The 22,937-nt window shown below is 40.4% G+C and overlaps 3 protein-coding genes across 11 annotated transcripts in view; 2 read left to right on the forward strand and 1 right to left on the reverse strand.

Moving 5' to 3' along the window:
- Window positions 1–82: 82 nt before the first annotated feature.
- LOC130177691 (acyl-CoA desaturase-like) lies at window positions 83–6,589 on the reverse strand. The gene is made up of 6 exons (XM_056389609.1): window positions 5,386–6,589; window positions 4,268–4,506; window positions 3,739–3,869; window positions 3,285–3,490; window positions 2,219–2,451; window positions 83–1,408 (listed from the first exon to the last, which is right to left on the reverse strand). The coding sequence occupies exons 2-6, from the start codon at window positions 4,500–4,502 to the stop codon at window positions 1,212–1,214; spliced, it is 1,002 nt and encodes a 333-aa protein (XP_056245584.1). The 5' UTR covers window positions 4,503–4,506; window positions 5,386–6,589; the 3' UTR covers window positions 83–1,211.
- Window positions 6,590–6,701: 112 nt separating this feature from the next.
- uchl3 (ubiquitin carboxyl-terminal esterase L3 (ubiquitin thiolesterase)) lies at window positions 6,702–10,573 on the forward strand. Its single transcript, XM_056389610.1, has 9 exons — window positions 6,702–6,838; window positions 7,015–7,026; window positions 7,800–7,928; window positions 8,123–8,279; window positions 8,654–8,739; window positions 9,212–9,259; window positions 9,405–9,480; window positions 9,618–9,676; window positions 9,776–10,573. Exons 1-9 carry the CDS (start codon window positions 6,797–6,799, stop codon window positions 9,863–9,865), a joined length of 699 nt encoding a protein of 232 aa, XP_056245585.1. The 5' UTR covers window positions 6,702–6,796; the 3' UTR covers window positions 9,866–10,573.
- A 1,663-nt stretch (window positions 10,574–12,236) lies between these two features.
- Window positions 12,237–22,937, forward strand: part of lmo7a (LIM domain 7a) — a 49,571-nt gene continuing 38,870 nt past the window's right edge. For 4 of the 9 annotated variants that reach the window (XM_056389101.1, XM_056389103.1, XM_056389106.1 and 1 more), the window contains exons 1-4: window positions 12,239–12,732; window positions 12,973–13,090; window positions 19,236–19,306; window positions 21,668–21,737. In XM_056389101.1, coding sequence (XP_056245076.1) covers window positions 13,022–13,090; window positions 19,236–19,306; window positions 21,668–21,737 — 210 coding nt within the window. In that variant the 5' untranslated portion in view covers window positions 12,239–12,732; window positions 12,973–13,021. Of the gene's footprint in view, window positions 12,733–12,972; window positions 13,091–19,235; window positions 19,307–21,667; window positions 21,738–22,937 lie in introns of all 9 variants that reach the window. The other 5 variants (XM_056389108.1, XM_056389104.1, XM_056389107.1 and 2 more) reach the window with 3 other exon arrangements.

A 22,937-nucleotide genomic window follows, 5' to 3' on the forward strand; every position in this document is an offset into this window, starting at 1 on the left:
TATTTGTTGATATTTTAAATATGTATGGTGGTTTCACATACAGCAGTCTTTCAACATTGTTTGATGTGGGTGAGGAATAAAAGCCCAGGATTATAGATGCCCATCAGTTGTGCAGACAGGAGGCAAGGCTTTCATTTCAACAAGCACATGTCCAAAAACGGGAGAGAGAAGGGTTTAAAAGATACTCTGGCTCGATTATGTCAGCAGCAAGAGGAAGATAAAAACATTTCAAGATTCTTAACCTCTGCTGGACCTGATGCAATATTAGTGCCAAAGCAGAATATATAATTCCTCCTACAAAGGTTAAAATTATAAGTCATATTCAGTATTAATTCAATACTTAAGATTTGTCGCCTTATTTTCATTATGGATGAGGGGTTTCAGTTTTTAGGAGATTCTTACTGACAATTTAAGCTCTAATTTACTACCATAACTTGAACTTTTATTATGTTTTTTAAATAAGTGTGCCAAGCCTCATGAGGCATTTGGGCAAGATTCTTGATATGTTTCAATGATATCAAACAGCAGAAAAATTAAACACCCCCTCCTACACATGCTTCATTGGCCATGTCTGAGGGAGATGAAGACCTTAATGTCTGATTAAGATTCCAGAAGTCTGGTTCTATGTTTCAGTCCAGAGGCATCTCCATGAAGATTGTGGCTGAAGTTTGCTTCTCTTCTCAAGGTATACATTGTGTTAGACCAGAGAATAAAGACTTGCATTAAGAGCCCCTTGGACAATTGGAAACAGCGGGTTTAAAAGTGTCACAGTATAACACATCTGAACACTAATGGACATTTTACAACTTAAGGTTTAGTAAAACTACTGGTTTACCTCAAATAAAGAACATTGTCTGAAAAAAAGACAAACAAATATCAAAATCAACCTCCACTTCCTGTAGAATGAGACAAAGAACTACTGACTGACGTTAGAGCAAAATGCCCTAAGCAAAAAAAAAAGAAAAAAAATACTTAAGGGTTTCAGTAAAGGTTCCAAGGTGCCAAAGACTATTAACAGATCTATTAATAATAAAATTCTGTAAATTACTGCTTTGACACATATATTAACAAATTCAACATTAGTCTAAAGAACTTATAATCAGAAGCATCGTAATTACCACCCCACCACCAAAATGCTGCTTTCCATGTTGCTACATTCTGTCTTGATCTTGCATGTTGGCATCAGTTACAGAGTTTGAGGCTGGTGGGATTTAGCCACTTTTGGCTGAGTCCCCCGTTCGCCGCATGCGAGCAATGATCGTTTCCTTTGACACCTTCTTGCGGTCCTTGGCCAAACCCAGGAAGCACATGACATCTATAAAGGCAGTGGAGAGATTGAGCTTCCAGCCAAACTCACTGGCAGCGTAGTCAAAGGGGAATGTGTGATGGTAGTTGTGGAAGCCTTCCCCTGAAAACCAAAGAGAAAAACAGTTTGTTCACATGCATAACTTGAATGAAGATACGAATCTGCTTTATCCTAATTTGAACACATCACCGGATGGAGAAGTGACAAACAGCTATTGGCAGCATGTGACTGATAATTTATTTTGAGACAAAAAACCTTAAAGGTTGACTGTTATGTAATGTAACTTACAAGTTACCAAAACCAGATTTGCTAAAGGAGTTTTTGTAATCATTATGACACTGGTTGGTAACAGCACAGTTGTCTCTAAATAGATTAATCAAGGTTGAATCATCAGACCAAACAATGAGCAGATAAGGTTTAAAAGGAGTCTGGTTCATGAGAGACACAACAGCTTTTGGAGCTAAAATAACCAAGAATCCCATGGAGCATTACAGCAGAAAACATCAAATTAATAAGCTTAACAATCTGTTGCCGATTTATATTGCTGATAAAGTTTCAGCCGGAACTCTGTAGAACTTGATGGATAATTTTAATTTTTTTGGATCTGTTATGCTCCAGTGTTTTGTTCCAGATTGCAATGAGAAAGCATTCTGAATATGCTACAACTTGTCTCCAGACCAAGCGGCTACAGTCTTTACTAATCCATTTACTAAATAGTGTGTTTACTGCAGCTGCTTTGGGTGCTTATGGAAAAGGAAGTAACTTGGAAAAACTGTGGTAACCAGTTAAAATAACAGCATTCCTGAAGATGCATTAAATTACACAAAATGCATGGAAGGTGACAGTACAGGGCATTACTGTAGGAAAGATTACAGTAGGCTATAATGAATAGCAAACATGCAGTTTCTTTACCTACGGCACTGAGAGATACCAGTGGGTTTTCCGCTGGGTTAATGGTCTTGTCATAAGGCCTGTTGCCCCACAAGTGCGCAGCACTGTTGACCAGCCAGGTGCCATGGAGCATCAGAACGTATCTCAGGACCGCAGGGATGAAGTACGCCACAACCAAGGATTCACCCCAGAAGTACCAGGGCACCAGCGTGGGCATAAGGAAGCAAAGGGTCACCACAGACAACTTGTAGTACCTAAAATCAAAGATCAAAATATTCCTGACACAGATCCGCTGTCAACTGCCTGTAATTCAGCCTAACCCCGAGACTAAATGAAATCAAATTGATTCCTTTCCTCCCACTCCTCTATGACTTCATGCCAGCTCACATCACATAACACCCGCCCTCTTGAGATCGACAAGCAGTCAAAACAACAAATGACAACCCTTGACTGTGACACTGGCACTGAATCAAATTTTTTGTCCAACAAAAGTCATGCATTTATAATCCCACAACACACTTTAAATATGTCATCTCACCGAAATCTGTACCCATGTCACAGTGAAAGGCCCCATGGAGGCCACAAATTTAATCTTACATTTTTATGAGGGAAATTATAAACATATTAACGAACTGATTATCTCCAGACAATTTGACCAAGTGACCAGTCAGTGGATATGCACAGACACACTGTGGTTCAGTCCCTTCTACAGAAAGCATCCTTTATCAAAAGACCTGTCCTTAAGTGTGAACATGGTCACAGTGACCAAGACTAAAACATCCTGTACTATCTTGGACCAGAGGGGAATTTAACAAGACACACAGGAATGAACAAAAATTATATGTGCATTTATATGTAATTATTCTGCATTAAAAACACATTCAGTGGCAACATTCAGTGATAATGCAGGAAGTAGATAAACAATGTCCCATCAGGAAACAGGATTACTTCTGCAACAGTTATGAAGCACCAGAGCTTGTGAATCCAGTAAGTCTCAGTAAATAGCCTCAAGTGACTGCAGCTGATTACATATTTAACAAAAAACAGCAGTAACAACAAAGACAAACTCTAGTTAGTGTTTGCTCACCTTCTTTGGAACATGACCACTTTATCTGCCTTCAGGTCTGATATATCTATTTTACGGCCATTTTCAATGACACTGGGATGCTTGCGACAGAGCAGCCAACCAACGTGGGAGAAGAAAAACCCCCGTTTGGCATTGTGGGGGTCTGCATTTGTCTCGGAATACTTGTGATGAACACGGTGGTCCCTCGCCCACTCGTATATGTCATTCTGCACAGACAGAGACAGAAATCGAGAGGATTACGTGACACATCCAAAGACTAATAATTTTGCCAAAATCATTGGCTACACATTTGTTTGAAGATCAAATTGTACCTTTGCCACTATTAATTTTAGTAGTAAATGCTGTAACAAGTAAATGTGATTAATATAAAGCATAATATATTTTAAGATTAGGTAGAAACTTTCATGGAATAAATGGGAATACAATGCAATTCTTTCATTTTTTCTTGTTTTACCTGAAAGGCCATGGACTGACAGATAGCAAGAAAGACTCGCAAGGGAAAAGAAGCCTTAAAAGATCTGTGGCTCCATAATCTGTGTGCTCCACAAGTCACGCCGAGACCAGTGAGGATGTACAAAACTGCAGCTGGAAGAAAGAGAAGTGAAAAAGGTCAGATATCTTAGTTACTGCATTATGTCTTTTTGTTACACTTAGGCCCCTCTGTTGCAAGTAAAGTCATGTATGTGTGGAGATAGGAAGGCGGGAGCATGCAGGTCTGCCTTCACACTGTTATATTAAAACCGCTGAGTGTATTTCAAGGGCTTTGGATTGGGACATTTGGAGTATTCTGTCCAATTTCTATTCATTCAGTTTAGCTACTTCCATTGAAATTCACATATTTCTAATTTGGAGCATACAACACACCCAGTCAAGCCCCCTCAGGCTGTATCATACAACATTAGCACACAGTCTGCAGGGATTTACAAGTAAAAAAAACTAAACAAAAGCTGCAAAGGCTGCTGTATTATTTACTAAATACTTACATAATGCGAGAGTTAAAACTGATGCAGAGGGAATGAGGAACAGTCCATAAAGCGCACCGATATGTAAGAGAGACATCAGTATGACATTTCTCCACACCACCACTATCGGTGGTTGAGAACCCTCATTATCATTTAAGGTGTTGTCAAAAGCATCATCCACCTCTGATGTTTTTGCCATGGCTTTTCCATTTTCTTGCTTTCCAGTATGATGACTCCGGGTATCCGTTTCAGTCATTTTGCTGTCGGAGAGACAGGGACATGTTGGTCAGTTAAATGGAGAAATTTAATTAGATGCAAAAACATGCAGGAGGGTGCAGCAGGTGGCTGCACATGCAGCAGTTAAAGGATAAGTTCACATTATCAAGTCTGACTTAATCAATAGTCAGGGGTCTATAAGAGGAAGTTTTCAGTCTTGTTCATAGTTGTCCTCAAGAGAAGTGATGTGGAAAGTGTTTTAAAATATGTGAAACTTTGTTACTGCGCATGTGCAGTTAGTGAGATAAAGCACAGTGCTAATCGAAATAACATGTAGTTTAGAAGAAAGTCATCTGATACACTGTATATTAATAAATATATGCTATATATATTATTTTAGAATTAATATGAATCCTTAAAACGCCTTAAACGCCATATATAGGCCATACTTACACTTAACCATTAGGCTATATTAACATTTCAGGCTTAAGGTGTCATTTATTCAAACAAGGCACAAATGCACCCCAAAAAGCGATTTAGGACACTAGGTCTATTTTATGGAGAAGTGACAGCTGAGCTGTTCTGTAATGTAATCGATCCAAACATGTATTATTTCTCCCATCAACAGCCTATATAAATACAATATGAACTTTTTGAGATAATGTTTGGGCATTCCTCTGACTTTGTTTCACCATTTTACTAACAGCAGGAGGACAGTTACAGAATCTCAGGTAAGATTTGAAGATGTTTTACTGCAGACAGCTGCTTCCAACCAGAGTAACAGAATACCTACAGATTTCTTCTCAAGCCATATGCCATAGCAGGTAAGTAGGTACCATCTATCTAATACCACTTATAGAAGCGGCATGGGCTGAATTTTGCATTCAATTTCGTGGCTGCTTAAACAAGCTGAATGTACTCACTTAGTGCTCTCCAACCGCCTTTCCCTCCAGAGAAAGGTGTCAAAGCTGCAGGGGATGCTGGCGCTGTGAGATGCAGGTAAAAATGAGAAGTAAAGATTCGTAAGTTAACCTCACTACGTTGGTCCCCGGCTACTTAAGTCCTCTTATTCATCAGTCCGACGTAATTTGAAAGTAATTGGTGGATGAGAAAAGTGATACCTCCGGCTCTGAATATCCCATGGCTGTTAGCTTAGGCCAAGTGATGTTTACCATCATTAATGACAGTAGTTCCGTTTCTTCAAAGTGTTTGAGTTGTAAATGTGCATTTTTTTACGCAACATGTTTAGACGGTTTTTCCCAAGGCGCTGGCCTCTAGTTATTTTCTTATTGAAGTGACTCACTGACTGTGAGCTGGTCATTGTTACACAAAGAGTATTTGGCGGCGCTGTTCCAATATGAAGTCCAGAAGATGTCCCCGGTAAGATGGACATGGCTATTAGCGTAAAGTGCAAATGGAAACTTAATTGAAAATAATCAAACGGTTAATTGAGTTCACCAACAGTCTAACAGGAGAGAGAGGCAAAATTTGTACATGCAGTAAATCAAATTATTACAAACATTTCTACAAGGCCTGTCCATTATTTTCATTAGCATGCAGTACATCATTATTCAACTCATTATTCATACTATTTTTCTTATTTATTTATTTATTTATTTGTTGTATTTCATTTTATTGTTTTCCTGCTTTAATGTCTTTGGTCTTTCTATTTTGTATTTGCTTTCATAAAGATGCATGCTAATTTCTATTTACAGTGATAAACATTTAGACACTGTGATGAAATTGCAATAGATTTTGATTAATAAGGTATTTTATTAAGGGAGGACCTAATGAGGAACAACAGGGGCACCGTGAGGCGGCAACATGTTACTACACACTGAGTCCAACCGGTTTCTGGATTTGGGAGAATTATTTTCATTATTATTATCATTATTATTATTATTATTATTGATTTTTTTTAAATTATTAGATACGCAAAATTAATCATATCAGAAGGAATAAACAACCACAGCCGCTGGGAATCTGTCTCTCTGAAACACGCCCATGACCACGGACTGGTCCACTGTTGGGTTGTTAATGTGGGTATTACATTCAAATATCCTTCATTTTGCAGACAAAGAATCATGGCAAAAACTATTAAGCTTATAAACTATTAATTAGTACGAATTAATATTCATAACGTGTCTGTTTGTGTTATAAAGTTCTGGGTGTGGTGTATTTATGGTTTGTGAAGAAGCGAGTACCCCTGCGTTTCACCTACATGTCAAGGTGCACTTTCCAGACGCGGAAGTGATTTGCAGCTGTCAAACAGATTTTTGTAAATCAGTTTCAGTTTTCTGCTGAAAGGCGACTAACACTTGACGTTACTGCAACATGGACTGTCCACGCTGGCTGCCTCTGGAGTCAAACCCAGAAGTATGTACTGTTGATGTTTGTACCACGTTTTTATCGAAGTCATTCATTCAGAGAGCATGTGAGGGCCGGCTAACTGATGCTAGCATAGAGAACAAAGCTGAAGCCGGTGTGGCTGCTTTGATGAACAGCAACAGTTAATGTTGATTAACATTTGTGTTTTTGTGTTTTCTTGCCAGGTCATGACAAAGGTGAGTATTTTGTTCCGACTGAATTTAACACCAGATGGGCCTGAATAATCGATGTCAAAGCGACGTGCAGACTGAGGCACAAGGCCTACCCGGCAGCGATGCTACAGCCAATGTAACACTGACATTAAAGAATAAACTTAGGCTAATGGCAGGAGACATGCCTCAAAGAATCTTCCATAACCATTAGCAGAATGTGTTGGTAGCAGCATGCTTTAATTGTATATCTAAGAATATATTAACAGATTACATGGTTAGATACAGACGGGGACAAATTTAAAGGAAAATCTAAATAAATAAAAGAGTGGAGAAACACAGATGCTTCCACATAGAGCAGTGAACAGTTTGATGAGTATGGAAATGATGCGAATCATATGCTATGGCCATCGTAATCACCAGATCTCAACCCAGTTGAACACCTATGGGTGGTTTTTGGATTGACATGAGACAGCGCTCTCCACCATCCTCATCAAAACAGCAAATGAAGGAAGAATGACATACCATCCCTCCAGTAGAGCTCCAGAGATTTGTAGAGCCAATGCCAACTAGCATAGAGGCTGTTTAGGCATCTTGTGGTGGCCCAACACCTTATTAAGACACTTCATGTTGTTTTTTCCTGTAATTTGACACCCGTCTGTACATTTCATGCAGCTGCCCAGGGTATTTTCTACCTGATAATGTGGCCTCTGGTCAGCAGTAAACATTAACAACTAGTAGAGGCTAGGTTGGCTTTATGTCTTTGTATGCATACAAATTTATTCTAAGCTTTTGTGCAGTTTGTTAATTGTTTGGGTATGAGGCCTACCTGGCAATTTGGAGATGTATATGGATTGGATCCAGAGCTTCTCAGCATGGTGCCAAGACCTGTGTGCGCAGTGCTACTCCTCTTCCCAGTGACAGAGAAGGTATTTTAATTTATTCTTGTTACATGTTTGGTGTATAATGCACCAACTTTTTGTTAGTTAACCATAATATATGTCTTCACATCATGCATATTTCAACTTCAGATCCCTGTGCACTTTGGATACACAGCCCTATGTTAATGCTAATGCGAAACAATGTTCAACAAATCTTTCTCCTCTCTCCTGCTGCTGTCCAGTATGAGGCATTCAAGCAAGAAGAAGAAGAGAAACTTAAGGATCAGCGACAGGACGTCTCGCCTGACGTCTACTTCATTAAGCAAACTATCGGAAACGCCTGTGGAACAATAGGGTTAATTCACGCAGTGGCAAACAACCAGGCACATCTGGACTTTGGTGAGTAGTTACTCTATTCACATCATACGGGACGGTAGGAAGAGATTCCCATGTTTACGACTCAATATGGTTGTATGGTTGCAGACAATATGGCACTATTTGGGTTTTATTTTGAGAAATAATAAGTAGTGTTGATATAACGGCAAAACAGTTAGAGGTATTTATTGGTCACTTTATTGAGCTAGAATAGCTCAGACTTTGTTTTTAGACCAGGAAAAGATTACGTTTATCATAATAACCACAATACCTTACATAACATAATATTCTATCACAACTTCTGTGTATTGATATATTATCCAGGTGAAAATCAAAGCACATGTTCGCTAGCAGACACTTTTGTATTGGTTTTACTGTATGTTCCTCTCTCTCCTTAGAGCCTGATTCTGCTCTTAAAAAGTTTCTTGAACAAACCTCTAAAATGACCCCAGAGGAAAGGGCTGCCTTCCTGGAAAAAGATGAGGTAGGAAAACACCGAAGAGCAAATCTTTGCTCAAGGTTGGCACAATGAAGAGGTCAGATAGACACACGAGTGGAAGAATTACGCTTATGGTTTTGGATTTGTTTGGCCTACTGGTCACAAAAGGGAACGGGGGGAGGGGTTGTGCTTCTTGGATATTTTTCTCTATCTTCAGTCAGTAAGTGAACAGATGACAAAATGATTTCCCCACACGTCACATGAGCTTAATCAGTATCTTGTAATCTTACCTCATTGAATGATCTGTTTCCTAGTGACCCCTTTTACAATGTTACAACACTAGGCCACGGACATTATCTAACAGAAAAATGTGAATATGTAACAGCTGCATAGATTGTTTGTTTGTTTTTTTTTGGTTTTTCTTGCCTGCCTGCCTAAGAACCTATGCAGCTGTTTAGGAGAAAATGACCATGAAGTATAATACAAGAACAACAGTTTTTCCTCCTTTTTCTTTCAGAGTATACGTGTTACACATGAGTCGAGTGCTCAAGAGGGACAGACTGAGGTTTGTGTTGAGTTATAAATGTGTGTGTTGTCTGACATTGCAGAGATAACACCACACGTGCTCTCTTGAACTTTTACTGTTTATTACTCAATGTAAAGACGTGTTAACTCAATAGACCTTTGTGTTTATCTCTTGTCTGTTATAGGCTCCCAGCTTAGATGAGAAAGTGAATCTGCATTTTATAGCTTTCGTGAATGTCGGAGGACAGTTATATGAACTGGGTGAGTTAATTTAAGTTTCCTCATATATAGAAAATATTTAGTTGTTATTTGTCATGTTGGTGGTGACAGAGTTTAAATGCCATTGTAATATTAACACATTGAAAACTCCTGATGAAGTGTCTTTTTGTTATACCTAGATGGCCGGAAGCCTTTCCCTATTCTTCACAGAAAAACCTCAGAAGATACTTTCCTCGAGGTACGACGTCACAGAATAAAACCTACATATCACGTCAAGATATCTGCTTAAGTGGAGTTGCGATTCATCATTTTCCTCTTGTGTTCAATTGCATTGCAGGATGCTGTAGAGGTTTGTAAGATCTTCATGGCTCGCGACCCTCAAGAAGTCCGTTTCACCATCATTGCCCTCTCCAAAGATTCATACTGAGGAACCTTCCTTGTGACCTGAGAAAACAAAGAAAAGATTACTGCCAAACATTCTCAAGTGCTGACTTCAATGGAAAATTAGATTTCTTTTTTCAAAATACCTTAGCAAGTGATGTGGGGAAAATCATAAAATGTCAGGGATGTCATTCTAAAGTAATGTTATACATCACTTGTTACGCGTTAGATGAAATTGCAAGGGAATGCTGCTGTGCAACTAAAAGTAATTCTTGCTAAGATTAAAATCTTCCAGTTCGTCACTGCTGAAACATCTCTAACTATAATACAGATATCAGCTGTACTGCATTGACACTGCACTAAAGTGTTACATGGCGTGTTTGGCTTTCAATTGCGAAGGAAAATTTAACACATTTTTCATGTAACAGAGGGAACTCCTCGCTTCTTTTTTTTTTTTTTTTTAATTTTTTTTTTTAATTCTGGGTTCAGAGATAGATACCGTATGTAGTGATTTGCTTTTGATCATATGTCTAACACATGGTCAAAACCAGCTGAAGAAACATGTTTTGCAAGGCTTTAATTTCAGTCATGGCTTTGAAAAAGCAGATAGGCCTAATGCTATTTTGCGGTATGCGGTAATGGTGTTATAAAAAAAGGTTATCAAAAAAGACAAACATGCAGACTTTGTGGAAGGTGCCTACATTTTTGTAATCAGAATTAGAAATTCTGTCAAATAAAATGCAAATTTATTAAACATTTCTTTCATGGATCTTTTCATTGACACAAACATCTCAAAAATATGATATTGACAGGTTTATGGTCAGAGGTATGTAACTGGAACAGACATACCAGGCCTGTCGGAGCCTGAAGACATTTTTTAAAATATTCTGGTGCACTGATGTAAGTCCTAAGTTTGCAGCAGGCCTCTCCATTGGGAATACAGCACAATACTGTTGATCTGAATGCAACTAGGAACCTGCTCTAAAAGTTGCAAAACTTAAGTCATCCTAATTTTACTCAAGCTAATTTTTGCTAACCTGCCACTATACCAACGTATTCCATACAATCAAAAAAAAAAAAAGGTCCTTTGTACGGTATTATTTATTGTGATGTAGTTCATAATTGAGGTAAACCAACAGAAGTTCCCCTGTTGTTAAAGACTGCATTTACAATTTTAAGCCTCAGGAGCACATTGTCCTTTTATTCACATTTACTCATTTGGCAGATGCTTTTATACAAAGTGACTTACAAGTGAGGGACAACACTGAGGCTTCAGTGCAGTGGGAGACCTTGAAGTAAGTACTAAGTATTTGCAACTAAGTCTGTTCAATAAGAAAGTGCAAGGAAATCATGTAAAGAATTCACTGAAAGTGCACAGTAAGTGCTAGTTAGGCACAGCGTCGATACTTGACCAGGCAGGTCAAATACTGGGGTTTGTAAACTTCACTCCTTGGACTCCTGCACTTGGAGCAGTTTGCTCTTTGTGGACATTTGTGTAGCTGTCAGAATAGTAAGACTCCTCCTACTGCACATTGACAGATACTCATTTACCTTTTATGTGTTAAATTTAGTTCTGATGGTGAACTGGTTCTAATTAAGGCTGATGAGGATGTATTACTCTCAGTTGTTTTTGTCCGCAATCTTATCCTTGTAGTTGTTGGAATAAGGAAACCCAAGAGGGAAGGGAAGACATGATGAGAGGGAGAGGACATACCAGTTTCTCCATCACCAACAGCACTGTAGTAGCAGTGATAAATGTCTTTCAAGATGATCTGGTTATTGTATAGTGAAATGCCTATTGATCCAAATTACACTGAATGGAAAAACTGAAAATGAGTTACACAACACGCTGAGAAAAAGCTTTTCAGCCAGGTCGACCCATAGACCATGATTTTCTTTTTCATTTTCAGATTATTCACCCCCATCAAACACCAAGAGAAGGGCTGATATTTACAAACTGATCGTGATTTGAGTCTGATCCAAGCCAACCGTGTGTGTGCAGCACCAAAGATGGACTCTGTTTAATTAAGTCAAAGTAGAAAGAATAGAAAATATATTCCATTCCACGTTGCTGGCCATGGTTGAATTCAGTTCTAACAATGCATCATAGGTTTTGAATGTTAAATGTGAATCTGCCAAGTAACTATAATAGTCAAATAAATGTAGCAGAGTATTTCCCTCAGAAGTGGAGCAGAAGTACAGTCGCCCACTTGAGTAAATCTATGTAGTTACTTTCCAGAACTGCTCTGACTGTATTATTTTTTTGCATGACGTCAGATTGTTGCTCCGACCCTCCGCTGCGCGCTGACCACCGCTGGGCGGCGCTGCAGGAAAGAGGTTTTGTCTTAAGAGGAGAGACGAACTCCTTCAAGTAGAGGAGTTTGCGCAGAGACTCAGAAACTTCTTGACATTTATCTGTGGAGTTATCATCAGACCGCAGATTCCAAACTGTGTATGTATTACAGCGAGGAGTTGAACTGCGGTCTGAGAATACTGAGTTGCTGCTTATTATTCGGTGTAGAATTTCACTGTTGTGCATCTCGCCTACTGTTCGGGGGCAGCAGCTGAAAACCTGGACTCCAGCGTTATCTTCCTAGAGAGGGGAAATAACAGTGAACCTCACAGCTTGTGTTCACCTGGAAGCCTCTCAAGGAACCTGTGGGTGGTCCCCGGACCCCACTTCTTTTCTTTTCTTCTTTTTTTTTTTTTGGAAAACCCTCCCAACTCAACGCGGCTTAAACTTCATGAAAAAAAAAAAAAAAGAAATCTCTCTCCTGTCAGTGCCAACCCAGCAGACGAGGTGAGCCCCGGGGTTTTTCCGACTTTGAAGAGTCGTCGCTGCGTAAAGGTGAAGCAGGACGCAGCGGAGAGTGAGAGAAACACAAACCGCAGGTGTGTCGGATGAAAGAACAGGTAAGCGTCGCGCTGTGAGATGATGAGAAAAGGGGGAATGCGTTGCTGTTACACCTTGCATTCATTCCTTGATGAGCCGATTGAAGTGAACAATAGGGAGGCATATTTCATGAATGAGGAGTATGATTACGAGTTCACCTGCGCTCTACCTGGCCGCTTGACCAGTTTTAAGTGCGTCCCATTGTATGTGTGTGTCTGCTTGTTTGTAAATGGCTCTCATTTGTGTCATCGGGCCATTAGGAACCGATCTGGCCCGACGGTGCAGCTCCGACAATAATACGCTTCTGTGATGGAGTGGCGTGAACAGTCCTGCGTCAGCTGCGACGAAGCCTATTTGGAGGCGCAGAGGTGGATTGAGGTGAGTAAAAAAAAACAACAACAACAAAAAACAATCTGACATGATTCTTTACTATTACTAACCACACTGGAAATAATATGCAACTAGTATAGCTGGTGATCATGGCAATTAAGAAAAGTTGTATTTTGTGCTGCTGTTCCTTTTATTTTTGAAGTTTTTCTTTATCCATATGTATGATGAGTATTTGGCTAATGTGAGTTTACATAAGAAACACTGATGTCAACCCTGAAAAGATGGGCTGAAGTTGTATGTTTTTTACCTGATTACATCCCCGATTGAGAGGTATTATTGTTATATTATTGTTACTGAAGTTTATGGCTGAAAGCTGATCAGGTTCCTCAGCTGCTTGCCCCCAAGCGCCAGATAATAGCAGTCTATACAAACGGATGTATGGAGGAATGTTTCACCCTTAACCTCAAGTCTCAGATAACTGGTGAGATCAATCTTTACTTGTAGACACTAGAAATCTCTTGGCTGCTCCCTCTCTCTGTCTCTCTCTCTCTCTCTCTCTCTCTCTCTCTCTCTCTCTCTCCAGAATACAGGTAGGCTACATGGCGACGACCCCTGTTCATCATCATTGTTTGTGTGCTCCTTTCATTGTTAGATCTTGCCTAGACCTGCTCATTTTTTTTAAATGTTCGAGTGAGGCTCCAAATATCAGCAGAGCATTTTAGAGAAACTTCTATGAGTGACCTGAGCTGTTGTCCCGCTCACCTGTTGTCAGTACAGATCAACCCTCATCCATAAAATGACTGAGTTTCTGGGTTTATAAATAGTTTATGACAATTAAATGAATAAAAAGTTTGCTGTTTTATACAGTATGTCAGTGATGAATCAAAAGCTAAAAAAGCAGCCACACACTCTGGCACATATGATGTATTTTTGACAATTTCTGTGAATTTGTGCAAGTGATTCCTGTTCTGAGGCTGAAGTTATTTTTATGGTCATAATGTTCCCCTTTTCTAATGCAAAAGTCAAAATGCAAAATAGCTACCACCACAGAAACCCCATTACTATCTAACCACCAGCTCTTTCAGTAAGTCCCTTTTTATTTCTAGTATGTCAGATTATCGTAAATTTCCATCCAACCTCCAGTCAGACTCTAATTCTTTCTTTTCTCTGTACAATTTTCTTCTTCTGCCTCCTCATCTCACAAATTCTCTTCCCAGCAGGGTGGCGTGGGGCTGCTGCATGGCTGTAACTAAACAAATATTGTTCTAATTTCATGAGGGGTGAATCTGAATGCTTTCGATGTGACATCAGTGTCTCTCACACTCGCACACTGGCCCATTGTAGTGGCTCAGCTCGTGGACTGTGGTGGGGGCATGATCTCAGGCAGGGGCAGGAAGATCAGGGAGAGTGCGCAGAGAGCTGAACAGGTGAAGGTACAGTATATGGACGTGGAGCTGTCGCATTAACAGTAAACGTATGAGAAGTCTTTGCTACAGAGGAAATACAAGAGCAATCAGAGACCAAGTTCTGGCACGAGGCGAACGGTTTCCCTTCAAAGAGAAAGTTTTGTGGATTCTGCCACTGAATGATTAACAAGCTGCTTGGCTTCACAGCACTTTAAACAGAGGCATGTGTGCATGGCGAGGTTGGCGGTGTTGTTAAAAAACTAGACTAAATGGTCTGGAGCCTGTCACATGGACACATTCCTGCATTAGCTGCCATGGCTGTGAACATAGCCCCCTCGGAGCTGGCGGCCTGTCAGCACAGGGCGCTGCGTCCTACGACTACAGGGCCTGCTGGAATAATAGAGGTCCTTGTTAATTGAATAGAAAGGCTTCAAGTGTGACTGTTATGACAATCAAGAACAAGTGGCAGTGTTTATGCAACTTGCAGGGTCACAAAGATCATGTATATGGCTGTCTGTAAACACAAACACAGTCTGTTATGAATAATAATGAAGTTAGTTTGCAATTAGTAATATAATACGTACTTATTTATTAGATTCTGATAAGTCTGTGAAAGTGCTCCATACGGTTTCACTGATGGTATTTCTGGTAACAGTGTCAGACACATCTTACCAGTTTTTCTGTTTTGGTTACGATGGGCAAGAATAAGGTGTTGCCCAGAATGCTTAGAATACCTCTTAAAACAGGTTTTAGGCAGAGCTGCACTTCAGCCATTGGTCTGGGCGAAGGCCATGTAACAGCACAGGCTGTCATCTGTATAAGATGTCAGCTCCAGTTTTGATTTTCCTCCCCTGTGTTTGTGTGTCGGCCAGTTGAAAAGGGCGATATTGTGTTCCTCACATATTATGGAACAACGCAGCCAATCACAGGTAACACAATCCCGTGTGTGTCTGTTGTTTGTAACACTGAACCAACTCTGTGATTCCTTGTGGTTTTTGTGTATCTTGTTCCTGAAACATGATAACATGATACCACATTTAACTGATACTGCACATGTTTGCATTTAGGGCTGCAGCTAACAGTTATGTTCAATATTGATGAATCTATCGATTATTTTCTAAGAATTGTTTTCAGTAAATGAAAAAAAAAGCCCATTTTAATATCTCAGACCGAAGTGACATCTTCAAATGGTTTTGTTTTGTTCAACCAGCAGTCCAAAACCCAAAGATATTCAATTTACAATGATATAAAACAGAGCAAAGCAACAAGTCTACATCACAAAAAGTTTTTAGAATTTCAAAACATGTTTAAATATATGTTCAGTCCTCCGATCTCCACAAATTCCCTTCACCTCCATTGTAGAAAATAATCTCGGAGATGAATATCTCAAAACCTCAAAATAAAACTAAAACCATCTGCATGGCGAGACGCCACGAGGGGTAAGCGAGAAAATGTACTTTTTTTTGTCACTTCAGTTAAATTTGATTAAAGCTGTAAAAAACACAAAATGGATATTTCCATCCATGACCAAAGCCTTTTTTTTCCCCCTTAAATTTCCCTCTCTTCCATTGAGTAACTTGCGGTGGTCCTGCAGCCGTGCCAACAGCACTCATGACGTGCTTTCCCTGACCTATGTTACAGTGTTGTTTTTCATACCAGGAGCTGTGTGCCTGGGCCAATCATTAGTCACCTCACTGTAGTGCCGTTCAGGGTTTTTATTTGACTGTTTTCATAGAGAGCAATTAGAAACCTGGCCTCATGCATTCGGACATACTCACGGGAAGCAGGACCTCACACAAGAAACTGTTCAGTTACAGTTACATGTCAGTGTAGTTTTATTATTCCGATACGTTGATGGTGTCGGTACTAATGGCTTCCGTAGTGGTATATTTGTCTTGAGTCAGAACCCTGAAATATTTGGATAATGTCCGCGTTGCCCTCAGATGATTTAGGAACAATTAAATTGGGGGGGGGGGCCTGTATCCGCACAAACCTTGAATACTGATTTGCCTCAGTGCCCGGCATGAATAAACAATAGCTGTGGTCATGGACCCAAAGAGACTCCTCAATTCCTCCGATTATTTGTCTTCTACCAAGACCCCATTCTTGGTTCACTGCAATAATAATAATTAATTTCACACATGTACCAGAACACTCTAAGAACCCATAATGAACTCTGGGCACCAACATTAATGTGTGTGTGTGTGTGTGTGTGTGTATGTGGAGGGGGGGTTATCATGGGACTTAGTTCCTCATCACGTTCAGCAGCACATTCTTGAGGGGAGCGAGGGTGGGTTCGCAGGAAGGCAAGCTGTTTTTGAAATCTCTGCTCCTGCCTGCCTTAAATCTCCCTCTTAAATCGGAGCAGCAGTATGTTGCTGCAGATTAGAGTTGTTATCCCGCATGGCAGGTTCAACAGGAGAGAGAGAGAGAGAGAGAGAGAGAGAGAGAGAGAGAGAGAGAAAGGGGGCACAGCAGGCTGGATCTGAGGGGAGTTAATACCTCTAATGTTGAGGATAGAGAGGAGAAAAGTATTCTGTTACAGCCGGCTTAGTGCCAGGGTGGGTCCCAACTTACACACTTGGACAAGGAGATAATATCTTAATCAACCCATTCACTCTGTTTGGCTGACGTCACTTCAATTAGTGTGAAGGAAAAAAAAAAGACGTCAAAGCAACAAACGCCTTTTTCGTAAAAGAGAAACTCATTGTGTCCTGTTCCACCTGTATGGTTTGTGAATCGCAGCTGCTGCCCCCGCGTGCATGGAACAGTAGGGGTCAGGATTTCATATGCCAACTGCAGTGCCTGACTGACAACACACTGTACTGTAAAGTCTGTTTGCTCTGTGTGAGAGTGTGTGTGTGTGTGTGTGTGTTTGTGTGTGTGTGTGTGTGTGTGTTGTGTGTGTGTGTGTGTGTGTGTGTGTGTGTGTTTGTGCTGAGCTTTGTGTGTCTGTCTGTATTCCTGTTTTGTGTTTTTTCTGTGTCTGGTTATGATTGTATTTTTGGTAAGGAAGGAGGAGTAGGTCAAGAACTTGGTATGTTTTGTAAAGAAAAACAAATATTTCCCAACAATAGCTCGATTACATTGCGCATTGTACCGAAAGACTGACAACTGTTGTGTCAAGGCTTTAATCTTATTCATGTATTACAACATTGTGTAATTCTCTTGGCATGATGGGTATTTGAGGCCGTGCCCATCTCAGGTTACTCAGGGTGTGCTGTGAGGTGTACTTTGATAATAATGATAGTGTCTTCCCCTCAATCTTTCCTATTGCTCCAGTTTCTCCTGTTCTCTTTATAAGTGACGGGTTGTACTTAGCTATGTCAGCAATTGTCCCAGCTTTTGTGCCTTTTCCCCCGAAAGGAAAAGGCACAAAAACCCTGAAGCAAGTAGCATTTGACCAATTTTGTTGGCACAACCCGTCCAACTCGTTTTGCTTTGTTTGTGTGCGTGCGTACGTATGTGCGTGCGTGCGTGTGTGTGTCTGTGTGTGTTACATATTATCAAATCTCTACTCTACCTTTGTTTTGAGTTTCATCAGCTGTTACAGAACTTATTCTGCAACAACAAAAGTGAGGCTGCCAGTGTGATTACAACCTCTGCAGAGGAGGTCCCATTTTCAGCCCAGTTTGTTTGTTTGACTGTTAGTGGATAGTTTAGCAGAATATCTCAAAAACTGATTGACGTGAAATATTTTGGGGGAGTCGGGGCTGTGGGCCAAGAGACAAGTCAGCAGTGTTTGGTAAAGATCCAGATCCAGGATGTTTTTTAAAAGTTTTCTAGACACTGCAGGATGAGACATTTTTTGATATTTACTCATAAACTACTCCACTTACTATGCAGAAATCCTGTACGTCCATCCGTAATTATCTATAATTATGTATTTTGATGCTCAATCAGATGCACAACTTGTGACATTCCGTAAAATCAGAAATATAAAGGATTGTTCAGAACTGATAGAAGCACACTGTACTCTAATCATTGCCTAATGTAGCCATGTGCGCTGGATTCAGTAGCTCAGGCGCTGATTGGTCAAGAAGTTGATGGTGGAAACATTCCAACAAAACACAACAGGAAGCTCTCTTAAGGACGGCCCATCAGCATGAATTTGATATCCCACAACAAAGGTGCAGTTTCACATGAAAACAAAAGACAACCCTATTATTGCCTTTTAGTGGAAATACAGGTTGTATATGTAAATAAACGTATACAGATTGTAGATGTTAAAATGTACAGACAAGTGTTATGTTCACAATCAAAGATATTGTTTGAATTTGTGCGTGCACTGTATATATGCGTGTGTTTAAGTGTGTACAGCTGCACGTCATGCATGCAGTGTTTGTATGTTTGCCTGCATAATGGCTCTTGGTGTTCCTGCAGTGGTGGTTTGAGATCATGGGAAAGGCATGAGGCTATAACACAGCGCTGTGTTCCTCCAGCACTCCAGATGCTACCATAGCCTTGCGGCTTGGGCAGCCTGGCTCCAGCACAGTTTTAGCACAGCCCTCCCGTGTACCAGCGGCTTTTAGCGTTAAAGTGAGAAGGACCCGAAGCCACTCCTGAGATCCTGAGGAATACCTGAAGGGTTGTGCTCAACTCTGTTCCAGAGACACCGTAGGAACTGAGGAGGAAATACCTCTTACTTCCTCTTCTACTGTTCTCAACATCCTACCTTTCTTCTCCAGCCTCCCAACCACACCACACGCACACAAACCCCCGCCTCCTCTCCTCACCCAGCCCTCCTTGCCATTTTGCTCACTGTTTTTGTATCCCTTTCTTTCCAGGCAGTAACCAAGAAAAAATTTGGGAACAACGACTTCCGATCAGCGCTGGAGAATGGCGTTCTGCTGTGTGAGTAAGTACCCTGCTTTTCCCAGGCACCTCTCTTAAGCCACTCATTCATACGGAAGCCCTCTGCTCTCCTCCAGGTCTGCGCTCCAATGTAAGTGTCACTGATATTTCCCAGGCAGACCCCCTGCCGGGTCAATGTTTGTTTGTTTCAGCCGTACAAAGTGAGCCAGTGTTTCAAGACAGCACAATAGAGGCTGTATTATGTAGCTGTTTTGATATTTCCAGTGTCAGATCTGCCCTCTGTGGTCTGTGCTTGTTTGAGAATATAAAGTGTGATCTATTTCAAGAGGAGTTGTGCTGTCTGTTTGACAGATGTTACAAATCTGTGGACAGGCAGATTACCATCTTCACTCTAATGAGAGCTGTGAAAAGCCGTGTAGTGAATGGAAATCTTCCAGCTGAAACCACATCGGAGAGCCGGGGCACCCTGCTTTCTCATTAGCTTGGGTGCATCAAGAGTCTTGATGAGTTAGAGGAACAAATTTATCTTTGCAGCGCTGGCTTTCTCATTGATTCACCAACTGCTCTTCTAAGAGTTGTGGTGTTATGGCTTTTCTCAGATCAGGGATGTGTGTGTATGTGTGAGAAAGAAGGTTAGCATCATGTCCCCTTATACATTTGTATGTGGGCAGCAGTGTTAGATGGACACAGTGATGTGATTTGCACGAATCAGCAGGAAGCTGTAATTACCAGCAGCCCATGGAGAATCTTCCAAACCTCTATTGGCAATGGTTCAGAGAAGAATCCCCTCATTCTGCTGATTTGAGCCTGACTCCACTCTTTGCTCTCTCTCTCTCTCTCTCTCTCCCTCTCTCCCTCTCCCTCTCTCTCTCTCTCTCTCTCTGAGAACAACAGAGACACTTTCATTCAGAGAGCTGTTCATGTTTTCTCAGCGTGAGGAAGAGGAAAACAGAGATTACATCGCTTTCACCTCAACAATCCGCTTCCATTCCCATTGTGTTGTGGTTAACTTATCACAACTATTTGGCAAGGAATTTAGCGTGGGACGCGCCTTTGATTATATCCCACTTAGCTTGCAGTGTATATTATATTATGATATTATTACAGCTTTCTGTTGTTTCACTGCTGAATGACTAACTTGAACCCAAATGCCTTTTTGCATTCTTTCTTCACATGTCCTGCTAGCCAGTCTTATGTCCTCCACCACCCCCAACCCCCTCCACCCTCCACCCTCTGTCTGCTGAGACAGCTGCACAAAACACTTGCCTTAACAAATTATTTGGACTCAAAATAAGCAAAGGGTGCTACAGTTGCACTTCTTTTCTACTTGACAGATTATGATTTTTATGTATAAAACATATGTAAAACATATATCAACTTGTACTGTATTTTGCATTGTTATTCAGTAGATTTAACCACCCAGTGGCACATAAAGTAATCCCATTACCTCCACCTTGACCAGGTACATCATTACATGCTGTTTACATGTTAGCGCATCTGTAATAGCAACCGCATAATATACGTCATAGGTCATTTTAATGCTTTGAATTACAGCTGAAAGTCGATGAATCTATTAGTTGATCTACAGAAAATAAATTGGCAATTATTTTGATAATCAAAAATCAATCATTTTTCAAGCAAAAATTCTTTTGAAAATACATTTGATTGTTTCAGCTTCTGACATGGGAGAAATTGCTACATTATAGTAAATTGAATATCATTGGGGTTTTGATGGCATCTTGAGCTCTAGAAAATTGAGACTTTTTTTTATTTTTATTTTATAGTCCAAGAAAATAATCAGCAAATAAATTAATAATAAAACTAAGAATTAGTTGCAGCCTTATACTGAGGCTATTTTGCTGCTAATTCATTTGTAATTTTACTTATGAGTGTTTTTCTTGTACCTGTAGCAGATCATCTTTTTTGGTGTGGTATTACTCTTACTTTAGTAAAAGATCTGTGTCTTTATTTTATTTATTTATTTTTTTGTTTTTGTTATTATTATGGAAATTTAGGATTTTTTTTTCTTTTTCGTCCTAAGAATCCCTTTCAATATCCTTCTGAATGAAATCAAGAATGCATTGTCACCTATTAGAAATCATGACATTTTTTCTGACCATATACAGTATGTGGTGATTCAAGGTTTGCTTGGGGTTGTTTCAGTAGAGGAGGGTGTATTTTAGGAGCAGAGGACTCAGTCTGTTTACATCATGGTGCAGCACTGGCCATTTACTAAACTGAAACCAGGTGGCCACCATTAAACCGAGTCATAAACACACAACACAGAGGCTTTGCAACACTTTTTGTTCGTTCCTTGCTAGTTAGACCTGTCTAGCCAATGACCAAGTGCTTTCACTTACCCCCTTCCTTTCCCTGATGTCCTCTCTCTTTCTTCTGCTCACAGTCTGATCAACAAGATCAAGCCTGGTATTATAAAGAGGGTTAACAGGCTGCCCACACCCATTGCTGGCCTGGTAAGTTGACTTTTTTTTTTTTTTAATTAAGCCTTAATGTCAGTCATAGGACATTGCATGTACATGTAGTTTAAAAGGTATCTTAACACATAGCCTCAACAGCTCATCCTAGTTTTCTCTGTGCACAGTTTTGTCTCTTATCACCGTTGCGTTCATGTTCAGGTAACGTCTGTAGTGGAGCAGGTGTGTGAAAGAGCAAGCAGAGAAAGATGCAGCAGTTGAGCTGACTGGTGACAGGTCTGAGACACAGCTGCCTGTGAGAGAGAGGTGTTTGCTTCACTGGCTTGTCGAGCCTCATATCCATCCACACTAATAAGTTCAGTGAACGTGGAGCGGCTTGAAAGGCCACCGGCGGCATTTGAGCGCACCAGAAATATAATGTCTGCTTTGCTTGAGGCTGTGTTCAATCAAAGGTATTTAGAACAAAAAGTCTTTGTACTGGTATGATAATCAGGTTTCTGATTGAGTGATGGGAAGTCAGAAGAGTTTGGTTGATTTCAATGTTATTGAATCAAGTTTTTTTTTTTACCTTTCCATGCCTGGCACTATCTCCAACTTTAAGCAGCTTGTGGCCCAGACATTTGGGGCCACAGTGACTCAGTTGAAATAAATGTTTTGGGAGTGTCAACATACAAGTTCTCGGGAAGTAGAGGGTTGAAAACCCTACCTTAAACCCATCCCTCACAAAGCTCTCTCTTGTGGGAGTAATTGAGTCCAGCTGTCTGGAGGAATTATAGAGAACCCCAACCCTAACCCAGGGAGTGTGTGTCGGTGGGATCAGTAACACTCAACATGTTTGGAAAGACAATGACAAAGTTGGCGGTAGGAGAAACAGGCTGGCACTTAGGCTATATGTAAACAGTAAACATAGTATTTTCAGTGCAAAACACTGTACCATCATATCTGTGTTATGACATAAATCAAATTTCCTGCCAGTTTGTTTTGGACTGTTGGTAATATAACAGTCTGGGCACCTGCTGAGGTAATGAGGTAAAGTATCTCCTACATCAGTAGCACTGGTGTGGTATTTCCAAGACTTGGACACAAACCTTAAACCACTTGATCATAAATTCTCCCGCAAATGTGAAGGCTCCTGGTTGGCCTGTGGCTATCAGTTTCTGCCAACCACATGGAGAGAAGTGGAGAGCTCTCCAAACAAACCTAGCTCACTCTCGCTGTGCTGTGAGAATAGCTTTTCTC

Source organism: Seriola aureovittata, chromosome 11 (genome assembly GCF_021018895.1).
Source record: "Seriola aureovittata isolate HTS-2021-v1 ecotype China chromosome 11, ASM2101889v1, whole genome shotgun sequence".
NCBI lineage: Eukaryota > Metazoa > Chordata > Actinopteri > Carangiformes > Carangidae > Seriola > Seriola aureovittata.